The sequence below is a fragment of the Mastigoproctus giganteus genome, chromosome 13 (assembly GCF_048544385.1).
Source record: "Mastigoproctus giganteus isolate SK-2022 chromosome 13, ASM4854438v1, whole genome shotgun sequence".
Lineage (NCBI taxonomy): Eukaryota > Metazoa > Arthropoda > Arachnida > Uropygi > Thelyphonidae > Mastigoproctus > Mastigoproctus giganteus.
Window position 1 is genome coordinate 65128039 of NC_143587.1, and position 25241 is coordinate 65153279.

General features: G+C 36.2%; 1 protein-coding gene across 1 annotated transcript in view; it reads right to left on the bottom strand.

The window, feature by feature from the left end:
• Positions 1 to 24779, bottom strand: part of LOC150076130 (selenoprotein S-like) — a 56529-nt gene extending 31750 nt beyond the window's left edge. The window contains exons 1-2 of the mRNA XM_090388205.1: positions 24503 to 24779; positions 8711 to 8851 (exon numbers count right to left, since the gene is read on the bottom strand). Of these exons, the coding sequence (XP_090244331.1) occupies positions 8711 to 8851; positions 24503 to 24590 (229 nt within the window). The 5' untranslated portion in view covers positions 24591 to 24779. The remainder of the gene's footprint in view (positions 1 to 8710; positions 8852 to 24502) is intronic.
• Positions 24780 to 25241: the final 462 nt, after the last annotated feature.

Consider the following 25241-nt stretch of genomic DNA (forward strand, 5'->3'; position numbering starts at 1 on the left):
TAGCAGCGTAGTCACACAAGGGAGAAGTCATTAATGGCTTTAGAAAAGAAACCTTGAGTGGGCACAATGGAAAACTGACTGAAAAGAAAAAGAATATAGGAAAATATATTGAAAGGGGAGAGAACCACTTAAATCATCTAACTGACTTGGTGTTAGTTTAACATTTATAAACCAAAAACAATAAAACTTAGAAATGGTGCTAGCAATAGCAGCGTAGTCACACAAGGGAGAAGTCATTAATGGCTTTAGAAAAGAAACCTTGAGTGGGCACAATGGAAAACTGACTCAAAAGAAAAAGAATATAGGAAAATATATTGAAAGGGGAGAGTAAACAAATGAAATTTAAATAGTTATAAATCTCAGTTGTGGACAAAAAAAAAAAAGAAAGTGGTCATTCAAAAATTGGCAGATCAGATTGGGCCATTTCAAAAGCATGAACAGAGGTATAGAATTCAGGAAATATGTACAAATTTTTCCAAAAGAAATGGCAAAACTAGATTTAAATTTTAGGAAGGAAATTAGAATTCTTATAATTGAGTCTAAGTCTCGAAGTGAAAAAGATTAGTTTTAACATGTACATATGCCTAGGGCAGAATCTTTTCAGGCATGATATGTGATGAACAGCGATGGAGTGAGAAAAGATGAGGGGAGAAAATGAATGAGAAAAAAGACGGCACAAGGTAACTGATAGACAAAATCAATGTAGTTTATGACTGGTGTGGTCCTGTGGAAAACTCTTAATAGTGGGCCACAGCAAGTGAAAACTTGTCTAGTTAGAGTTCATGTGTCCAGCTCATTTAGTCCGAAGAAATGGTTATGTCTATTCGTCCACAACAGTGTACAGGAACTCCCCAACTTACATAAAATCTGGCTACACAAGTTGGATTTTATGTAAGTCGGAATTTCCCCCATGCTTCTTGTGCAGCACTCGCAAATGTGCTCACTGAATTGATTGAATCTAAAAATAAATGTTCGACGAACATGTAAATAGAATTCTTTATTGTATTTATTCAATTTTTTATCTCATGCGCAGGAAAAATTACAAAAGAATGCAATTAAAAAAAATTTCAAAATTATAAAAATTACAAAAAAAGAGAGGAGACAGGCATAAGTCAGTAAGTTTTACCTCTCGAGCATTGCCAGAATTGACATCTTCAGCTGATAAGTACACTACTGTGAAGGTTAAGGGCTGTAGAGATTTAGGAGTCGGCTACTTGTTATTTGTTATTTTGGTTTTTAGGAGCATTAGCAACTAAGGCCATATTGCTCCGGGGATATGCAGTGGTCATTCCCTGACCTTTCCGCATCCTCCGTATTTGGTGGTCACGGGCTCGAACCCCAGTCTAATCAAGAAGCATGTGCTACGCACTGCTGCTCCTGCCCATCTGGCTACGGAGGCACCCCGGGGTCGGCCGCTCAACCTTACAAAAGAACATATTAACGGATGACTGGACAGTGTTTTTTTTTCTTTTCATTGTAGATTTCTTTGTAGCAAGCAAGCATATCATTCACCCCTCTGTTAACTTTTTAAAAATTGTTCGCTGTCAGGATCCATCTTCTCAAACCTCGCCATTGCAATTTCACAAAATGCCACTGCCATCTCTCTGGTGATGAAGCATCTCAGCTCTTCATTTGGTTCATCTTGAGCTTCATCAGCATTTTCTTCTTTCACTATCACTGCCTACGAGTCAATAAGTTATTCGTCAGATAATTCCTTCTCTCTCTCTCTCTTCCTCTATCAACTCCTTCATGTCTTTGGAATCAACCTCCAACTGAAGTAGCTCTGCAACCTTTACAATCTTATCTGTAACCTCTTCACATGATTAGGCGTCTCCGTAGCCAGGTGGGAAGGAGCAGCAGTGCGTAGCACATGCTTCTTGATTAGACCTGGGTTCGAGCCCATCACCACCAAATACGGAGGATGCGGAAAGGTTAGGGAATGACCACCGCATATTCCGGAGCAACATGGCCTTAGTTGCTAATGCTCCTAAAAACCAAATAACAACAACATAACAACTTCATATGATTTGTCTTTTTCAAATCCGTCAAAGCCTTTTATGTGTCGTGGGCATATTTTCTTCCATGTGCCATTTAAACAACTTTTAGTAATTTCCGCCTAGGCCTTAATGTTTAAGATGCCATGGTAAATACTGTAAGATTTCCAAGTCTCTTAACGTAAAATTTTTCTCATAGTCTATTGCAGACAATGCCTGAGCAAATATGTGTAAATAGTATGCTTTTAAAATTGAAAGCACACCCTGATCCATAGGTTGGATGAGTGAAGTGTTTGGTGGTAGAAATATGACTCTCACGTTCGAATTGAAATCATATAGATGCATAGGATGTAGGATGTTGTGTTTGGGGTTCACATTTAAAAAAAAAAAAAAAAGCATTATCTAATAGAAGCAAAATCTTGAAAGGAACGTCGTTGTCTTTACAATATTTTTTAACCTCAGGAATGAAGAAGAATTTAACCCAATTCTCAAAGCGAGATACTGTTATCCATGCTCTCTGGTTCAATCGGAAATGCACGGGTAGGGTGGCTTTATTGGTGCCCTTAAATGCATGAGGATTTCCAGAATGGTACACAAGCAGTGGTTTTAATCTGTAATCTCCCACTGCATTAGCCCCAAGCAAGAGCATGGCCCTATCTTTTGATGCCGTGAAACCTAGCATTGTATGTTTGATCCAGCATTTTTTTTTTCCAATACAGAGCAGTCTCATCAACATTAAAAATTTGCTGCATTGAATAGCCGCCACCTTCAATAATTTTTTCCAACATATCACAAAATTTCTCTGCAGCTGCAGAACCGGCACTGGCGTCTTCACTGCATACTGTAACGTTGTGGAAGCCAGTGCGATTTGAACCTATTAAATCACCTGTTGCTTGCCACGAACTTGGATTGGGGTTTGCTGTACTTATCCTTAATATCTTTATAAATACTTGTTTGCTTGAATGGTCATTAGACTCAGGGGCACTTACTTCTGAATCTGATTTTCTATCCATATTAACAGCTGTTCCATCTTCGATATAGCACCTGAATGCTGTTTTGTGATCACTGTTGATAAATGCATTGATCTTTTGACACATCTTTTATACCCGCACCGTCCATTAAAATAGTATTCACTTTTGAAGCAGCGAGACCTAATTCCCTTGCAATAGATGACAAACTTTGTTCTGCTTTGTACTTCTTAATCATTTTCATCTTCATTTCTAAATCAACTTTGTTTCGTTTCCTGGTTCTGCCAGCACTTGCACTTTCCATTGGTCCCTTTCCCTTTATCATTGTAATACGTAAATAGGAATGAAGAAGAGTTTCTGAAAATTTGTTTTTTATATGATTGAAGATTTCAGTGAAGGGAAACACATTTCACCATAAAAATCCACACAATTGCAGTTATCAGTATTATTGCAAATGCAATAAGATTGGGTTTATTACCAGTTTATAATTAGATGCACTAACAAAAAAGCCCAATAAACCAGAAAGTGCAAATTGTTTTTACTGTTTTATGGTTGTGACTTCCAGAAACATGGTTTAGAAAAATATCACAAAAAGGCATTCAAAATTTATCTTTATAATGGGAACATATGATAATGATGAAAGTGTAGTGCAATTTCCATTATAAATATGACCTTTTAGAGAGATAAATAGCTTAGTAATATAGCGAAATTTTCAACTTCCAAGGAGTTGGAATAAATTACAAAAAAAAAAAGTGTTATTGGGTTTACATTACGATATTTTCACGATACCTCTATTTATTCCTACGGGATGCAAAATATGTTTCCAAAATTTTTTTTAAGTTTGCACCAGCTGGCAAAAACTTACATAAAGTCGAATTTCCGTAAGTCAAGTATTGCGCAAGTCAGGGAGTTCCTGTACTCCGAGAGAATCAGACAAGCCGTGGTATCTAAAAGCTATGATAATTCTGCTTCTACATTTTTAATTGAATTAACTTGTCCCACAATTAGACTAAATTATTAAGGGTAGAGAGAGGAGCACTGCTGCATTACTAAGAATGGTGACAGAGGTAAGCATACTGTTTCATCAAGGATGGTCAAAAATGGTTTTTCTCATAATTTAGAAATCTAAGGAACAGTAATAGTGAAGGCAGTAAATTATAGTCTGTGTATTAGTTGTGTACACACACATTTTTATTTTCGATAATTATTATTTTTTATCACATAAAATATTTGTGCAGTGGCTTAATGTAATTATTAATATTAAGTTATAAAAAAAAAATATTGCCAGTTAATAGCATTTATTTGAGATTATTTTTTCATTATTATTTTGGTTGCAAAAGATTCCTTACAAGCAGCTACTTCCTTTCTATCAGCAGCCACATAGTAAAAATATTTCATTAGTTCCTACACTGGGTGCCACTGATAGATGTATTTAGATTTGATGAATAACCAATTTTACAGTCAGTTAATGTCCAGAAATTTAATCATATTCATTAAAGAAGACTGCAATGAAATATAAGAAATATAGTTTAAGAAATTTTCCTTGCATTATTTACTCAAGGTAGGATTCATCTCCATACATTTTGATATGGAAATGTATGTGATAAATAGGCATAACCAATTCTTTAGGCTAAAGAAAACTGTGCTATAATGCCAAGTGCCTAATCATATAATTCACTATGAAACAATTTATTACTCAACTATAACCATTTCAGTCTTTATATACAGCAAAAAGTAATGAATTTTTGCCATCTGAAAGCAAATTTCCTATTTACTTTCCAATTAATAAAGTAAATCAATTCGGCCCTGGAGGGATTGTGCAAGGCTCAAGGGGTAGAATTTTTTTCAGCCTGGACTGTACTTGTTAACAGGAGAGATTGCTTCTACAGGAATGGGATACACTTAAATAGAATGGGTGCAAGAATTTTTGCTGATGCTGTCGAGGCAGAGTTAGGTGGGTTGGAAAACTGCTAGTTGGGGGGGATACAAGGACTAACAGATTAACAGTAGCCACTGGCAGAGGTGGAAGTGATTCTTGCACTGCTTCTATTGAAATGAGCAGAAGCCTGAAAAACAAGATGCAGGATATTTCAGAGACTGCTGGGAGTCAATGCGGTACAAGTAAACACATGGGTTGTGTTAGGGTAGCCAAGAATAGAAACAGGTGCATGTATACCTGCGTGTACACCAATGCTAGGAGTTTGGTAAATAAATTTGATGAATTTGAGGTATTGCTCAAAACATCAAAGGCAGATATTGTTGGGATATCAGAGACGTGGTGTCACACAGATATAAGGAATGCAGAACTGGAATTTGGGGAATACAATGTGTATAGAAAGGATAGACAGGACAGGAGGGAGGAGGGGTTATGCTATTAGTTAAGAAACACATAAAGTCCAAGGAAGTGAAGCCAGTCGACATTGCTGGACAGTGCAGTGTCGAGTCAGTTTGGTGTGACATAAGCATTGGGAGATGAAAATTGAGAGTAGGAGTGTGCTATAGGCCTAATGACTCTGATGAGTATAATAAGAAACTGTACGGGGAAATAGAGTGGGCCAGTAAATCAGAGAGTCTTATAATGGGGGATTTTAATTTCCCAGATATTGACTGGAATTTGTGGGTTGGTCACTCGCACACTAGCAAGGCTTTTGTGGATTTATTGGATGATTGTTTTCTACATCAGCATGTTCGGGAGGCAACAAGATGGAGCAATACTCTTGATCTGATTATCAGTAGTGATTCTTCATGCATTAAGAATCTGCAGATAATTGAACCACTAGGTGGCAGTGATCACAGTGTGTTGAAGTGGGATTTACTCAAGGAGGTAACTACCATCAGAGGTAAAGGGAAGGGTTTTTGTTTTCGTAAAGACGACTATGATGGTCTGAGACAGTATTTAAATTCTATACAGTGGGACCAACTGATGATGTTACCAACAGCAAACTCAAAATGGGAAGCATTCAAGGAACTAATCTTGGAGGCTACCAGGCTTTACATACCAACTAAGAAATATTGTTCAAGGTTTAGGCCTAAATGGTTGTCAGATGAACTAATGAGACATGTGGCAGAGAAGAAAAATGCATGGGATACATACAAATTAATGGGTGATATGGAAGCCTATGATAGATATAAGTTCGTCTGAAACCAAGTCACAAAGGAGATTAGGCAGGCAAAGGCAGACTACGAAAAATCCTTGGCAAAGGATGCAAAGAAAAACAGAAAAGAGTTCTTTACCTATTTAAACTCAAGAAGGAAAGGGATGAATCAGATTGGTCCACTGGATATTGATGGTTCAACAGTTGAGGATCCTGCTCAGGTGGCTAACAATCTAAACCAGTATTTTGCATCTACATTCATGCATGAGGAGTTATTCAGGAAGGAGAATGATGTAGGTAAAGTAAACATTGGCAGTGAGCTGGATGATTTTGTAATAACTGAGAGGAAAGTGGAGGAGAGATTGTTGAGGATAAACATAAAAAAGGCACCTGGTGTGGATGAGATCTATCCAGTTATATTAAAGGAGGCAGCAAAGGAAGTAAGCAAACCCCTAGCCATAATTATGAGAGCTTGTTTGGACTCAGGGGAGGTACCCATAGACTTTTTTTTTTTTTTCTTTTTTTTTTTTGATTTGGTAGTTGTTGGCGCATCGGCTTCTGTGGCCATATTGCACCTCCCAAGGTTTTTGCAGTACTTTGATCCAAGCCCGAGGCAGGAATCGAACCCGCGACCTTTGGGTTGCCGGGCAGGTACTTTACCCACTCGGCTAGCCCGGTCGGCCAACCCCCATAGACTGGAGATGTGCAAATGTAACCCCAATTCACAAAGGAGGATCAAAGGCTGACACAAGTAATTATAGACCTGTTAGTTTAACTTCTGTTCCAGGTAAATTAATGGAGGCACTGGTTAAAGAAGCACTGCAGGATCATCTAGACAAGAATTCAGTTATAGCTCAGACGCAGCATGGTTTTGTTAAGGGCAGGTCTTGCCTGACCAATTTGATTGGATACTATGATGTAGTCACAAAAGAACTGGATGCAGGGAATAACTTTGATATTATATATTTGGATCTTAGAAAGGCTTTTGATACTGTTGCACATGGAAGACTGCTGCACAAATTGGAGCAGTGTGGCATTGGAGGCAAATTGCTGCTATGGATAAGGGGATGGTTGAGTGGCAGAAGACAGAGAGTGGTAATCAATGGACACTGCTCAACGTGGACTAATGTTATTAGTGGAGTTCCTCAGGGTTCAGTGTTGGGTCCGTTGTTGTTTTCGGTGTTTATGAATGATATTGATGATGGGATATCAAGTTTAAATGTCCAAGTTTGCAGATGATACAAAGGTTGGCAGGGTTGTTAAGGACACCACTGACGCTATGCTGCTGCAACAGGATCTGGAAAGGTTGAACAGATGGGCTGAGAGGTGGCAAATGAAGTTTAACATTGACAAATGTAAAGTACTACATATGAGAAACAGTAACCCCAGAGCAACGTATCAACTCTGCGGTACTACACTGACAGTGGTGGAGAATGAAAAGGACCTGGGGGTAATTGTGCAGGCAGATATGAAGTTCTCTGAGTAGTGCAGACGAGCTGCAAGAGTAGCTGATGGTGTCTTGTCAATGATATACAGGAATTTTTCTAGCAGGGATAAGGAGGTGATTATTCCCTTGTATAAGGCAATGGTTAGGCCACATCTTGAGTACTGTATACAGGTCTGGAGGCCTCATTTCAAGAAGAATGTAGAGCTGCTGGAACGGGTACAGAGAAGGGCAACAAGATTAGTGAATGGAAAAAAGGGTTGCTCTTACGAAGAAAGGCTTAAGTTTTGCAAATTACAGAGTCTGGAGACTAGGCACCGGCGAGGTGATCTGATAGAGGTGTATAAGGCTTTGAATGGTTTCAGCATGCTTAATGCCAATGGGATTCTTCATCTTGCTCAGAATAATCAGCTCAGAGGGCATAAATTCAAATTGAGGAAGGACGGATGTCGGATAGATGTGCGGAAATTTGCCTTTGGCCAGCGGGTGGTTGGTTGGTGGAACAGACTTCCACTACTTGTTGTTGAAGTTGATAGCCTAAACAAATTTAAGGCTCAATTGGACAGGTATTTCGAGCGAACGGAGGGGTGAAATGGGAGTGGTGTGTTTTTTTTTTTTTTTTTGGCTGATGCTGAATAAGCTTGCTTTCTTGCATCATATGCCTCTACTAATGCTAATGCTAAATATAAGGAAAATTGTATATTTATTTGTATATTCAGGAGGCAGGAGAAAGAGACAAACACAACTCTACTATTGTTTTAAGTTTTCTGCCCTAATTTAAACTCAGCACTTATGAAAAATCAATACAAAATCAGAAAAAAAATGGTGATGATTGTAGTGGTGAAAAATTATTTAGTGTTTTACTCAAAAAAAAAAAAAAAAAAAAAAAAACCAAAAAAAAAACCAGTTTTTAATCTTTAAGTAAATAAATTTATCTATATATATTTATAGTGATAAATAAGATATATAATTATCTATTTACCATTAAAATATTTTTAATGAGATTTTAAATAAGATTTTTCTGCAGTGGTTCCAAAGAACATATCAGAAAACAGCATGTGTCACCAATGTCATCTCTTGGCATTAAAAAAAAAAAAAAAATTTTTTACTAATTAATAATGTAAGAAGAACTAAACGCAAATATAGTGGCAGTGACCATTTAAGTAAACAATTTTAAATTGATAAAATCTTTAGTCGAGGAACACATACTTTTATAATACTCTGCATCTTCTTTCTGACGACGTTTTTCTCTCCATTTCTTTCGTAGTGGTTCCAACTGTGCCCAAAGTAACGTAAATGCTACTGCTCCAAAGAGTAGAAACCAACCATATGATGTACAGAAATCTAGTGCTTTGGGAAAAGAAAGAAAAAAAAAGTTAAAAACCAAACTTTTTAAAATTTCATTCATTTAAAATTCATTCAACTAATATCAAAGTTTCAGAATGACAGAATTTTGCCTATTACTTCAAGGAATTTTATCTATTAAATTTTCTATTGAGTTTTGGAATCGGTTTAGATTTTGCTTGTTCATATCAGTGAATGTTGGAAATCAGGTGGTCCATCACCACTGAAACACACCTGTAGTTTCTGGATGACTGGGTTCTTGAGGGAGGATTAGACCACCATAGTGATGCTGCCACTTGTGATTGCGATGGCTGAATAGCAAATTGCTGCTTTGCATATTGAAGGTGTTGGTTTGGACTGGTCTGCAACTGAGTTGCATATCCCTTAGTAGTTAATGAAAGGATGCTACATCTCCTGTTCATTCTATTACTACATGGACTTGTATATGGATTGCATTCCACTTCCTGAGCAGTGCTATTGTTGATTATGGTTCAACATTGCTATGTAATGCAATATGTTGAAGTGGTTACAAAGTTCTTGACTTATCCTGATTGCGATTTTATGTAGTGAACGTAAAATCGACTTCCTGCGGTGAGGTGAAACGGTTAAATATTTCTTTGTGAAAAAGACATCCTCTAATCAAGACCAGCAGAATCATGATCAGCTTTAGTGCAAAATAGCTGTTTCATTTATATATGAACTAATGAACTGACATATCCTTCAAATTGGGGGGGTATTATATTGATGTGGTGTATGATGCAATCAGTTCATCTGCCAGCATAATGATAGACAATTGATGTACAGCATCAATTGTCTATCAGTACACTGGTCATCTGCACGTGCCAGGAATGATAACCAACTAGTGATAGTATACACAGTGTGGCAATTAAATAATGAGACTGCATGAGCTCTGCATTTAGTATTAACATAAGAGGCCAAAACAGTACACGATTAGATCCGCTAGAGTTGTGTCCTTTCCAACGAGTGCAAGTTGAAACTTGTCCAGTCAGTAGTTCATGATTTATGATGGAAAGAGTAATAGTAGTTTTGTGCATGTTGTCAGAAAATTGAAAATGGAGCAAAGAGCAGTCATCAAATTTTATTGTAAATTGAGAAAAAGTGCTATGGAAACTTCTGACGATTTAAAAAAAGTTTATGCTGATGAATGTTTGTCTCAATCAAGAGTGTTTGAATGTTTTTCTCATTTTCGTAAAGGATGCGAGTCGTTAGGGGATGATTCCTGACCTGGATGACCAATCTCTGTTCGAACACCGGAGATGTCACAAAGGTCAGAAAAATTGTGATTGAAGATTTTTTTTTTTTTTTTTTTTGTTAGTTGTTGGCACATTGGCTTCTGTGGCCATAATGCACCTCCCAAAGTTTTTTGCATTTTCTGACCCAAGCCTGAGGAGAGATTCGAACCCGCGACCTTTGGGTTGCCAGGCAGGCAGGCACTTTACCCACCCGGCTAGCCCAGTCAGCACTGAAGACAGATCAATTTCAACGAGGTTGCTTGCTGAGATGATCGGTAGCAATAACGAATCTGTACGAGAAATTCTAAAAGATCTGGGTAAGAGAAAAATTTGTTCTCATTTTGTACTACATTCATTGAGTTTCTAGCAATAAGAAAAGAGAGTAGAGTGTTGTTGTTGTTATTTGGTTTTTAGGAGCATTAGCAACTAAGGCCATACTGCTCTGGGGACATGTGGTGGTCATTCCCTGACCTTTCTACATCCTCCATATTTGGTGGTCATGGGCTCGAACCCTGGTAGTAGTGTTGAATCGATTTGATAGCATATATTGACAAGGACCCAACATTTTTGAGTAGAATCGTTACCGGTGATGAGAGTTTGGTATTTCAATATGATCCAGAGACAAAACGTCAGAGTTCAGAATGGTGTTTGCCATCCTCTCCCCATCAGAAAAGTTTGGTTAGAAAAATCGCGAGTGAAAACCATGCTGATTAACTTTCTCCTTCAATATCAAAGGCATTATCCATTGAGAATTTGTGCCTCAAGAGACAACAGTCATGAAAAAGTTCTATGAGGAGTGTGTTGAAGACGTTGTGGGATCGAATTCGTCGGGTGAGATGCAAAACATTAAACTCCAAAAATTGGTTGTTTTTGCATGACAATGCACGAGCACATTCTGCCATCAACATCAAGCAATTTTTGGCAAAAAAAAAAAAAAAAAAAAAAAAGATTCCAGTCATCGAACACCCCCCCCCCCATATTCAATGGATTTGGCTCAGGCAGATTACTTTTTTGTTCCCCAAAATGAAAACAGCCATGAAAGGAACATGATATGGGACGATAGAGAACATCCAGGCTGCACTGACCGACCAGCTGAAAACAGTACCAGGAGTTCCAGAAGTGTTTTCAAAACTTGTATAAAAGATGTAAACAGTGCGTACACATCGGAGGTGATTACTTTGGAAATATATAACCTTACTTTGCTGTTAGCATTATTCTTTTTTTTTTTTTTTGTAGTAGCATCAGTCTCGTTATTTAATTGGCACACTGTGTATGTTATAGTAGAAATTACCTGTACAGTATTGCAATAGATAGTGGGGTTGCCAGAAAGGCTGGCTAGGACTGCTTTCTTAATAAATAAAAAAATATATATATAGATATTATAACAGCCACAGGATGCTGTCAAGATGGTGGTACTAGAGAATTTTATTTTTTTATGCCTTTGGCAAATTAAGAATTATTTACAATCAAAAACATCAGAACACTGACAATTCTTTTAAATAACTCAGAATTAACATCATCAATATTCTTATAACAAAATTAAATTTCTTTGTTGAAAGAAAGGCAAGCTATTGTGATTATGAAATTACAAAGCAAATTTTTCTCATATTTAAACAGCACTGGATTATCAGGTACTTTGCCATCTGCTTAAGGATGAGAAGGCAATAACCGACACAGTTGTCAGGGCAGTATAGTGCTATGCTGCACTGCACATGACAAATAATAATTTCTTATAAGAAAAATGCTCTTTATTTGTAGTGCAATGGTACCAAATTATGTTTTTCAACCATTTCATCAACATGGACATATACCTTGCAATGCTGCAAGAAAAGTTATAAACAATGAACTGCCTTTGAGTGAACATTTGCAGATGATGTTTCAGCATGACAGAGCTCCAATACATTTTGCAGAAAATGTAAGGCTGGTTGAATTCTGCCTTTGCAGGAAAATGGACTGCTCAGCAGGATCGTACAGAATGGTCCTTCAAATCTCTCAACTTACATCACTGTATTTTTTTTTTTTTTACAGGGTATTTGAAACCTTGGGTAAATTAAAACCATGTGTGTGTGCATGCACACGCGTGCGCTCAATGCATAATTATACCATGTGCACATACTATTATCAACAAGATGGGCATTGCATGCCCATATACATAATATTCCCAACTCAATGGAACGGAATTTGACCACTTATTTTGAAAAAAAAAAAAATCAAGACTTGAGTAAAAGAAGTAGAGGTACCATTTCGACACATGTAATTGAAATAGTTTCAGACAATAACAACACTATCCATAATTTTTTCAAACTAAATCAAGACTTGTTTTGTATTATATAGCCTTTGTTGTAGTGTAACAAAACATTTTTCTTAGTAAGGTTTTGTGTAAAAGAGGAAATAAACAAGTTACCCTATTGTAGAGATTGTCTTTCTCTCCCCAGTGTTGTTCAGTATACTGGGTAAGTTAAAATTCTTATCTTACCTATTTCCACTTTCTCCATATTAAATACACTCATTCTCACCATCACTCATTAATCCCAATACAGTTCCTTTCAATCTTTCATCTCCACAATCAATTCCGTACCTCCAATTTAATTTATCAAATATTTTTCCAAATTCACAAAACAAACATTCTTATCTCTGTATTTCTTCCCAAAAACATTCTTTATGATAGGTGGAACAGGACAAGGGTATGTCTGCCAGGGGACAAAGGTTGATGACATTGTAGAGTAGATATCATCTTTTAAGGGCACAAAAGGTGATATTGTTGTACACGTTGGCACTAATGATATTAAGAGTAAAAGACTGGTGGAAATACTTAACAAATGCAGGTCACTGTTGAAAAAAAGCCGTGAATTAGGGTTGAATTTGAAAGTGTCTGCAATTCTGTCCAGATACGATAGGAGGGAATATATGATGAGAGCCTTGTCGATCAATTCAGCCCTGGAGAGATGTGGGGGCAGAATTTATCTCAGCCTGGTCTGTGCTTGTTAACAGGAGAGACTGATTCTACAGGGAATTCTTCCTCTTGCTCAGAATAATCACCTGAGAGGGCATAAATTCAAATTGCTGAAAGACAGTTGTAGGATAGATGTGCGGAAGTTTGCTTTAGCCAGCAGGTAGTTGATTGGTAGAACAGACTTCCATCTTTTGTTGTGGAAGTTGAGAGCCTAAATAAATTTAAGGCTGAGCTGGAGAGGTATTTGGAATGAAGGGAGGGGTGAAATGGGAGCGGGGTTTTTTTTTTCCTTTTGGCTGATGCTGCATAAGCTTGCTTTCTTGCATTGTATGCTTCTATTAATGCTAAAAAAAATAATTATGCTTGATCACATTATTCATAAAAATGTGATCAAGCATTATTGATCATAGGATCACATATCTCTATTAGGGATTACCCTGGTTTGTAAATCTCTTTTGGCATAAGCAAATCACAAATATTGCTTCCTCTGTATCTAAAAAAAAAAAAAAAAAAAAAAAAGGGTTTTGTTTTTTGCTCTCTGCATCACCTTTCTTCTAAACAACTACTTAACTCTGTACAAATCTGAAATCAACCCTACCAAGGAGGTTTGTTCCCAATGGGGTGGCGCACACCAGACCTCTCTCAGGCTGCTAGATTCCATTCAAAAGAGGGCAATCAGGTTAATTAATGACCCATCTCTTGCAAAGTCCTTCCACTCTGTCTCATAGAGATTGTTTCTGCTGCATGCCTTTTATATAAATATTTCCATGGTCAACACATGCCACAAACAGCCAACATCCATTTACTGTCCAACCTCAAACTCACAGACCAACTTTTCTTCTTCCTCATTTACCCTTTCAATTTCCGTTTTCTGAAACAACCTTTCTTCACATGTATTTTCTCAAAATTACAATTACAGAAATTCAAGTCTAATATCAACAAGTAACTCCTGTCTTCTTAACCTTCAACCTATACACAGTTAAAATACCTTTCATGTTTGGGACCTTCATAAAATAAGTTTCTTCATCTCTCTCTCTCTCTCTCTTATTCTTCCTTCCTAATTGATTCTCCCCTTCGCCACATTCCAATCCCATACATTAGATTAATGAAAAGTAGAAGAAATAATTAATAGGGAGAAAAAAAAAAGTCACGAAAGGCACAGGTCAAAATAGTTGTGGTCCAACAAAAAAGATATAAAACTATCTTCAGTGTAAAATGCAGCATTTTCACTGTCCATAAGTGAAAAACTACACTTCAAGCAAAAATATATTAAATTACATTATCAGTTAACTTTTTCTTTAGAAAAAAAAATATATAAAAAAAATAATGTATGTATGCATATATACATATACACACATTCAACTATGTAATACAAAAAAAATCTCTTTTTAACTGCCAATAACATTTTAAGTGCTACATGTGAAGCATAGCAAATAAATTTAGGGCAGTCTCTGATAAGACTTACTTCAGCATAAACTTGCAGAGCAACCTTTGGAAGAAAATAAAGCAGGTTACTGTGCCAAGGGCTATCCTACAAACAATGTGGAAACAGAATGAAGGAAATATTCCTATCTAGATTGTTCCTTATTGTCTTAAATGTAATTAAACAATTCATATAAATTGACAAAATGAAAGGAAAAATGAAATGCACATGGCAAAATGATATAAGGAAATTAATGCTTATGTAGCATCAGCCTTAAAACTAATGATAACAGTATATCTCTAACTGGGAAAACACATTTATCCTTCTTCCATTCTATCTATTTCATCTCAATATTTATATTATCTGTTTCATGCTTATTTCTTTGTCTTATAAATGTCTTAAGTCTATAAATATCTAATATTAATTATCATAATATTAGATCTAGAATCTAAGGAAGTGCTTGCACAAGTACCCCAACCAATATACTTAAATGACCAGGTAGTGTTCCTATTGTAGAATCAAGGAGTGGGGGGAATGGGGTTCTCAAGGTCTGAATCTCTCACATGGAAGCATCCAGGTCTCAGCAGATAAAAGTTAGACAAGAAAAGGGGATCCAGAAAGATAGCTCTTGACGCCCTTGGTACAACACCATTGCAAACACTTCTATGGACCTTAATGTTATGATGAGTTAGATTATGCAAAAATGTATGAAATAAATATTTACACTTTCCCTCATACAGCTTCCCTCATGCCTCTAAATTTGGAGTAAGTAACCTAATGTTTTTAATCAAAGGTTAGTAATACAGCACAATTAATGCTAAGAGGTGTGAATAACCATTTTATCAAGTTTAAGCTTGATAAACTAAAGATGCTAATATAAACACAAATTAATTTTAACTTTTTTTTAGTAACATATATAAAAAAATAAGTAACTGTTGACTAAAACTACTATGCTGATCACACAAATGACAAGTACAAAAAGTTGTAGTGTGTGTGTGTTGTCTTTTTTTTTTTTTTTATTTTTAAATATACAACACACATGCACATATATTTTTTATGCAGTTGGAAATACAGCAAAACCTTAATTTAACAGACTATATGAAGGAAAGGCCTGTTTGTTAAATCTGCTTGTCTGCCAAACTTGAAAGAAATACATATAGCTGCCTAACTTGCTGGCATGTTATGAAAAGGCACCATACAAATACATTAAAACAAGTTAGTTAATGTGCACAGTGCATTACATTTCAAGTGCAAATAGTATTAATTCATATTTAAAAAAAAAAAAAAAAAAAAATTTATGCCTGAACTGAGGGCACTTCAATTCTATGCATCTGTCACATGGCCCAATCATTCCTGCAATCAGTTATTTATTATTAAGGCCATATTGCTCAGGGAATATGCGGTGGTCATTCCCTGACCTTTCTGCATCCTCCATATTTGGTGGCTCACGGGCTCGAACCCCGGTCTAATCAAGAAGCATGTGCTACGCACTGCTGCTCCTGCCCACCTGGCTACGGAGGTGCCCCTGCAATCAGCACACAGCAATAGTATATAGTATATATAGCCTATGCATGAAAAGAGAAACAATAATTGTCAGATTTTTAATGGTCCTATTTTAATGAAATTTACGCAAACTTTACAAATCATTCTGAAAGAGCCAAATAGAAAATTTACCCAGTCTTAAATGCCATTATGAAAAAAGAAAGATGGAGATGTAAAATTTCAAACTACAGCACCTGACAGAACTACAGAATAGTACTGTTGTGGAAACTTTACACCACACTTGGTGGCAATACTGAATGAATAACAGCATTGTAATCCAAGTTCACAAGAAAAATTTTTCATCATGTCCACAAATTTCACTCTAAACAGGACCCTTTCTCACAGTATATAAATTTTGGTTTGTTTATAGTTATACTTACCATCAAGAATTGCAAAAATGATTTAGGTATGGTATTTCAACAGATTACTACTTTGGTCACAGAAGAGAACAAAAAAGCTTCATACAGTATTTTAGTTTTTCTGATTATTTGACACTGTATTGATAAATGAAAGCAAGACCAGCCATGTCAATAACTGCAAGTTAAATCTTCTTTATTGTGAAAATATTTTAGCTGATAGTGAATACCATCAGGTAGTTATGTTGCTGGGTCCTGTACAGACAAAAAAACCTGGTTTGGAAGATGGTGTCCATTATTTCTGAAGTCCGTTAAATTGAGGATTTCAAATATATATAATGTTTATTCTTTTTTAAGTAAATATTTCAAACTGTACTTGTTAATTAAGAGAATAAACATTTATTTGTTAATAAGGTTTCATATTCTTACATTGTACAGATATATTAAGCCAAAAAATAAATAGATAAAAGAGTGGCTAAAAATTCAATAAAATAAAATTATTTTTTTCTTTTGAATATAATTTCACCTTTTCTTTGCAAAAACCAATAATGGTCATCCTTCATGGCTGGATCCCACTTTCCTTGATAGTGTTATTCTATTATGCTTATATCATAGTGGAATCTTTTGCTTTGTCCATCACCCAAATCATTAGAGAGGTGGAAAAAACATTCAATATACAAATGTTAAAAATGTATTTTAAGAGACATCTGGTAACCTAAACTTTTATAGTTAAACAACAGTTCTTCTACCAGTTGTTCACAGTCTTCTTCTTTCTTTATTATTTAAATAACCTGTGAATTAAAGATTTAAAAAGACTACTATGCAGCTAACTGAATGGGGTTTAATTTTCATTCAAAACTGCTGTCACACGAATTTTCGAATTTGCAGTGCAACAATGATTCCTTCTTTTAGTTTTGCATCAAATTTTATGAATTCCTTTAAATAGCTAAAACTATCCCTTTATTTGTCCAAAGACTGTTAAATTTATTACTATGCTGAGCCTTATATGCAATGAAGGAAGACATACTGAGGATCCACTAGTGGCACATATATAACATTACTTTTCCATGGGACTAACTCTTCTTGCACTGACCAATTCTTGAGAGCACATAGCAACACTGTGTGATGCTATCCCACAAGCAGAATAAACAGCAATGTTCAGTAAATCCACCAGATTAACTGAGGTGCAATGAAAAAGTTACTCCAAGGATCCTAAGGTTGCAGAACAATGTAATATGAAGGGAGCCAGAATGATTAAATCCAGCACTAGATACACTCATAAGTTTCTGCATTCTAACCAATTGAGTTACAGGTACTGAAGGATTCATATTTCCATTATGTAATAAAATGGCCTTTAAACTTACTCCAAATGAAAATCGATGAATAGCTGGCACTGCTCTTGGCTCCAGAGGTTATGTCCGAATCAAGCCAGGTAGGCCCTGCTGTGGAATGGGATGAGGGGACTTCACCACAATCTACTGTGTACAGAGTGCCCTTCCATGATGCCTCCTGTGTTCAGTTTGCCTTGAAACTGTCATTCCTATAACTGCTGAGAGAGCAAAAGAGAGAAATGCTTGACTGTTATTTCCCTATAGCATCACCTTGTTATGAGTGGATAGTGGTCATCCTAGGGTGTCACAATTATTGGTCAACCTTGAATTTACTTTGAGATGCATCTTGTGTATCCCAAGGTTTAGGTAGTAGTAGTGGCATGTGATGCAAGAAAGCAAGTGTATGAGCTTATGCAGCATCAGCCAAAAAAAAAAAAAAAAAAAAAAAACACACCATTGCCTCCAAATGCCTGTCCAGTTCCTCCTTAAATTTATTTAACCTATCAACTTCCACAACGACAGATGGAAGTTTGTTCCAGCAATTAACCACCCGCTGGCTAAAGGCAAATTTCCGCACATTATTCTACATCTGTCTTTTCTTAATTTGAATTTATGCCCCCTTAGGTTCGTAATCTGAACAAGTGGAAGGATCCCATCAGAATACAGCATGCTCGACCGATTCAAGGCCTTATATACCTCAATCAGATCACGGTGCAGGTGCCTAGTCTCCAGCCACTGCAATTTGCAGAACTTAAGCCTTCTCTTGCAGAACTTAAGCCTCTCTTGTTAAGAGGATCCCTTCATTCCCTCACCAATCTTGTTGCCCTTCTCTGTACACTCTCAAGTAAATCTACATCCTTCCTAAAATGAGGCCTCCAGACCTGTACGCAGTATTCAAGGCGTGGCCTGACCATTGCCTTATACAGAGGGATAATCACCTCCTTTTCCCTGATAGCAAAATTCCTATATATCATTGACAAAACCCCATGACCTGCCCTGGCAGCCTGTCTGCATTGCTCAGAAAACTTCATATCTGCCTGCACAATTACTCCCAGGTCTTTTTCATTTTCTACCACCTTAAGTGTAGTACCACACAGTTGGTACATTTCTCTGGGGTTACTTTACCCATATGCAGTACTTTGCATTTGTCAAGGTTAAACTTCAGTTGCCACTTCTTAGCCCATCTGCCCAAATTATCTAGATCCTGTTGCAGTAGCACACTGCCATTACTGTCATTAACAACCCTGCCAACCTTTGTATCATCTGCAAACTTTGACATTAAGCCTGATATACCTTCATCAATATCACTGATAAATATACTAAACAACAATGGACCTAACACCGAACCCTGTGGGACTCCACTAATAACATTAGTCCACGAAGAGCAGCGCCCATTGATTACTGCCCTCTGTCTTCTCCCACTTAACCATCCTTTTATCCATTGTAGCAACTTACCCTTAATACCATTCTGCTCCAATTTGTACAATAGTCTTCCATGCACAACAGTGTCAAAAGCTTTCCCGAAATCCAAATATATGATACCAAAATTATTTTTTGCATCCAGTTCCTTTGTAACCACATCATAATATCCTATCAAATTTGTCAGACAAGACTTTCCCTTAGAGGTTGTCATTATCATTCTTAGTAAGTTTAAAGCTATGGGCATTTCAGCTAGCAAATGAATAATCTCACTTCCCTACCATCATCCTGCTCAGAATCTTCCAAATATTAGGTGAATTCTGAAGTGCATTTAACGATAAACACATGACACTATTATAGTGCAACTTTGAAATCCTCCTGACTTCACATGATCTAGAAATTAAAATTGTACTGTGATGTCACATCTAGATATATCTTAAATTACTATTATTAGTGGCATAGAACCAAGTTTATATAGAATCAGCCGAAAAAAAAATAATAATAAATAAAAAAGGTCATCATCTGTCCATTTCCTCTAATAACACTGGCCAACATGATTTTTACCTCCACTAATATATCAGCTGTTTGAAGTAAATTTTTTTTAGTTCTTCAAAAATAATCTTTAAATTTTCATATCACGTCAAATTTCTATACATACAGGTTTTATCTTACTACATTTAATAGATATGACACTGATCTGTTAAATTACCCGCAAATAATGTTTTCAAGTGCACATAGACAGCAGACAAATGTTATGAACGGTTAACATGTTCAACCTTGTCTGTCTGCCTCCAACTGCTCTCTTTCAATAAAGGAAAGACATTTGACAGTTATAGTGTGAATACATGTACAGTTAATCTACATATCTATTGCATAGTTTCTTCTGTGTTTTGCTTAGCTTTGTATTGTAAAATGTTTAAGCAGAAGGAAAGTGTCTGAATTACCCCCTGCTGTGTGTGTGTGTGCGTGCGTGCAATTTACAACAAAAATCTAAAGAGGAATAAAATCTGCCATGTTACTAAACATTCATATTCCTGAACAAAAGTTGGGCCTCCACTTATGTATTGTATTACCTGCACCACAAACCTAAGAATGTAACCAATTGGGAAATTTAAATGTAGGCCTACTGTTGTTCCTACAATAAGGACAGAGCCATGCAACCACATTGGCAATTGCTATTTCTCCATGACAAAAAAAAAGGGGGATCTACAGAAAATGCAAGCATCAAATATCCTAGCATATAATCTTCAATAAAGCCTTTTCCACATAATACCTGCAAATACCAGATCCCCCAAAATCATGGGATGAAGAAACCAGTGATAAACATATAGCGAAGATTCTTGTGTTGCAGCAACCTTTGCTGGACTATGCCTCACTTCAACAGATTTGGACTACCAATCAGGTTTTTTTATTTTTTATTTATTTATTATTATTTTTTTTTTTTTTAGGAGCATTAGCAACTAAGGTCATATTGCTCCAGGGATATGAAGTGGTCATTCACTGACCTTTCCGCATCCTCCGTATTTGGTGGTCACAAAACCCTGGTCTAATCAAGAAGTCTGTGCTACACACTGCTGCTCCTGCCCACCTGGCTATGGAGGCGCCAACTACCAATCAGAAAATTATAATGCACTGCACTTAATTAAGCAAGAAGAGTTAACCGATTTAGTCCATGATTTAAAGTTAAATCATGAACTAAATCTAAATCACAAATCTAAACAGCAAACAGAACTCTTTAGTTCTAGGTCACAACAGTGGAAGTTAGCTGAGCAAGAATTAAAATTACAGCACATCAAAAACGTCACAAGGTGTTTTCAAAATATTTCATTTTGGAAAATGGGATGTGTTTCTGTAAAGGCATCAATGGTCTTCTGAACAAATTGAGCATTAAACACAATCCTAATGAATGTCATGTATTTTATTAATGCCTCAAAATTAAGTTTAAAAATGGTTTTACTGCAAAACAAAGCATGCAATCACAAGGCAGAATGTACTGGTCCCAAAAGCAGTAGTTATTGTCAGCAATTCTATTGTCAGGGAAATACGTTGTGCAAGAAGGGCAGGTGGAATAGGACAAGGGTATGTCTGTCAGGGGAAAAAGTAGATGACATTGTAAAGCAGATATCAACTTTCATGGACACAAAGGTGATGTTGTACATATTGGTACTAACAATATTAAGAGTAGGAGATAGAGGATTTACTTAACAGGTACAGGGCAATGTTGAGAAAAAAAGTTGTGAATTAAGTCTGAATTTGAAAATGTCTGCAATTCTGCCAACGCATAATTGGAGTTTGGTACATGTTGAGAGTCTTATCAATCAATTCAACTCTGGAGAGAAGGTGAAAAGCTCATGGGATAAAATTTTTCTAAGCATGGTCTGTACTTTTTAACTGGAGAGACTGTTTTTACAAGTATGGAATACACTTAAATTGAAGGATTCAAGAATATTTGTTGATGCTATCAAGGCAGTGATGGATGAGTTGGAAAACTGCTAGCACAGGGGAGGATACAGACTAATAGATTAACTAGAGCTGCAGGCAGAGGTGAAAAAGATTCTTTCATCACTTCTTTTGGAACATGCAGCAGTAGCCTGGAAAGCAAGGTGTCGGTGATTTCAGGCCGTGCTGTGGGTCATCATGGAACAAGTAAATACATGGACTGTGTTAGGGTAATTAAAAGTATGAACATGTGCATGTATAATTGCATGTAAACTAAGGGTAGGAGCATTATAAATAAATCTGATAAACTTTCAGTACTGATTAAGTGATTAAATACAGACATTATAGGGATAGAAGAGACATGGTGTCACTAGCATTAGAATAGGCATATGATACAAAAAAAGCAAGCTTATACAGCATCAGCTTACCAATTCACTCAAGTTTGTCAAGTTCTTCTGTGAATTTATTTAAGCTATCAACTTCCACAACAAAAACAGATAGAAGGTTGTTCCAACAATCAACTACCCACTGGCTAAAGGCATATTTCTGCATATCTATTCTACAGCTGACTTTCATCAATTTGAATTTATACCCCCTCAGGTTCACAATCTGAGCAAGAGGAAGAATCCCAACAGCATTGAGCCTGTTCACACCATTAAAGTCCTTACACCTCAATCAGATCACCTTGCAGGTGTCTAGTCTCCAGATGGTATTTCGAACGAACGGAGGGGTGAAGTGGAAGTTTTTTTTTTTTTTGGCTGATGCTGCATAAGCTTGCTTTCTTGCATTATATGCCTCTACTAATGCTAATGCTAATCTCAAAACTTAAGCCTTTCTTGGTAAGAGGGCCCCCTTTGTTCCCCTCACCAATCTTGCTGCCCTTTTCTGTACTCGTTCTAGCAACTCTACATCCTTCCTAAAATGAGGCCTCCAGATCTTTATGCAGTACTCAAGATGTGGCCTGACCATTGCCTTATACAAAGGAATAACACCTTATTCCTACTAACAAAATTCCTGTATATCATTGACAGGACTCCATGACCTGCTCTGGCAGCCTGTCTGCTGCTCAGAAAACTTCATATCTGACTGCACAATCACTCCCAGGTCTTTTTCATTTTCTATCACCCTAAGTGAGTGTGGTACCACACAGTTGGTATGTTCCTCTAGGGTTACTTCTACCCATATGCAGTACTTTGTATTTGTCAACATTAAACTTCAGTTGCCACTTCTCAACCCATCTGCCCAACTTTTCTAGATCCTGTTGCAGTAGCATTCTGTCATTACTGTCATTAACAACCCTACCAACCTTTATCTGCAAACTTGGACAGTAAGCCTGATATACCTACAAAACAACAATAAGCCCAACATCGAACCCTGGGGGACTCCACTAATAACATTAGTTCATGAGAGCAGTGTCCATTGATTACCACTCTCTGTCTTCTCCCACTCAACCATCCTTTTATCCATTGTAACAACTTGTCCTTAATGTCATACTGCTCTAATTTGTACAGTAGTCTTCCATGTGCAACAGTATCAAAAGCTTTCCTGGAATCCAAGTATATGATATCAAAATTAATTTTTGATAAACTTTCACCACATCATAATATCCAATCAAATTGTTCAGACAAGACTTCCCCTTACCCAACCCATGTTGTGTCTGAATTATTACTGCAGTCTTGTCTAGACTATCCTGCAATGCTTCTTTAACCAGTGACTCCATTATTTTCCCTGGAACAGAAGTTAAACAAACAGATCTGTAATTACTCATGTCATCAAAACATGTGAGCAGAATCATCAAAAGTTATACCATTCATATCTAGTGGACCAATATGATTCATCCCTTTCCTTCTAGTGTTAACATAAGTAAAAAAAAAATCTTTACTACAATTCTTTGCCTGAGAATTTTTGTAATCTGCCTTAGCTTGCCTAACCTCCTTAATGACTTGATTGCAGACTACTGTAGGTTTTTGTGTTCCCTGTTAATTTATAATCATCCTATGCATTTTTCTTCTCACCTGATATTCATTTATTAAAACAATATATCTTTGTTTTTTGCTCCTAACTTATTTATTAAACAAATTTTAACTCAGCCCATTTATTTATAACAAGCTATTTAAAAAATAAAAAGCTATTTTTTTTTTTTAAATAACAAGCTATACTTCTTAATTAAGGTTTACACTTTATTTTATCTTTATGTATAAATATAGGAACTTTTCATCGGAAATTCCAATGTTCTAAACGCATTCCTTATATGAAATCAGATATCTGCTTACTGTAATCTGTTATTGAAATTAATGTCTTAACGAAGAATCAAATCTTCCCCCCCCCCCCGGGTCTGTGTGACAGTAATGCCTTCGCACACTGCTGGAATTTTTAAAAGGTATCTTCAATCGAACTCGTCCAAACCCCAAATCAACTCGCAACACACTTGAGCAAACATACACTGTCCAATACATCCAAATTTGGTAATACGCCATAAAATTAATAGCAACCAAAATTGCTTTTCAACGCACACCCTAATGATTTTCTCGGTGGTAATTTCTTTCGCATCTTCCTATCAAAATTGGGAGATACAAAACTGAATTTTAGTTGAAAATTCAAACTAATTCAAACCTTAGATGATTTTCTAAAAACATCAGTGGGGTTCACGAAATTACAATATTTTCGAGATTCATCATTTAGCTCACTTTCACATTTAAAAATAACTCATAAAAATGTATAAGTTTTCTGTCTTGCATAAGACAGCAATGCCATTTGGTAAATTAGTAATTTACATAGCACAAGGAATTTGATGTGTCCAGAATAAAAAAAAATTAGTATACATAAATGGGTACACATAAAATTGTAGTTCCTCGTTCAATTTTAGCCGTGATCGCAGATACTAATAGGAGGATGGAAACATTACTTCTGTATCATGATATCTAAAAACAGCAATACATACCTAATTTCAAGGGTACCATAAGCACTTCTGGAGTTTTATTTTCTGGTGTACCACCGTCACTGTCAGCGACAAATTCTGATTCCTCCATAGCTCTAACTTAACGTTAATAGAATAATAATTGCATCACTCGTTTGAGTGACACACTTTTAAACCAGTTTCCTTTTGAAAAGAAAGAACTTAAACAAAATTACTACAGATCACAAGCATATACAACCCCAACACACAGCAACAAATCAAGAACGATAAACATAACAAAACGTCATAATACGAAAACTTAAACGTAGAAGAAATATTTCTTTTTCCAGTTTATTTATTTATTTTTTTTTTAATCTTAACATACATTGCTTAGATTGCTATTACTACAGCGCCACCTCTCGATACAAAACTTTCTCATCTTGAATAAACCTAAAAAAATTTCTGAATAAGTTCCATAAGGACCGGATACGCTTTATTTGATAATTCAGATTACAGTAGTATTTTGATAATTTAGGTAGATAAATAGAGTTAAACCTCAATTTATCGGACTATTTGGAGAGTAATGCTGTCCGCTGAATACGATGGTTCGTTTAAACTCGAAAGAAATACATGTAGTCTCCGATATTAATAGAATATTCGGGGAAAGTGCTGCGCAGTGGGGAAAAAAAAAACATTAAATTTTGCAATGACATTAAATGTTATTAAATTAACTGTAACAAATGTTTTTTTTTTATGTCCATATGCATTTGCTGCGCTTATTTTG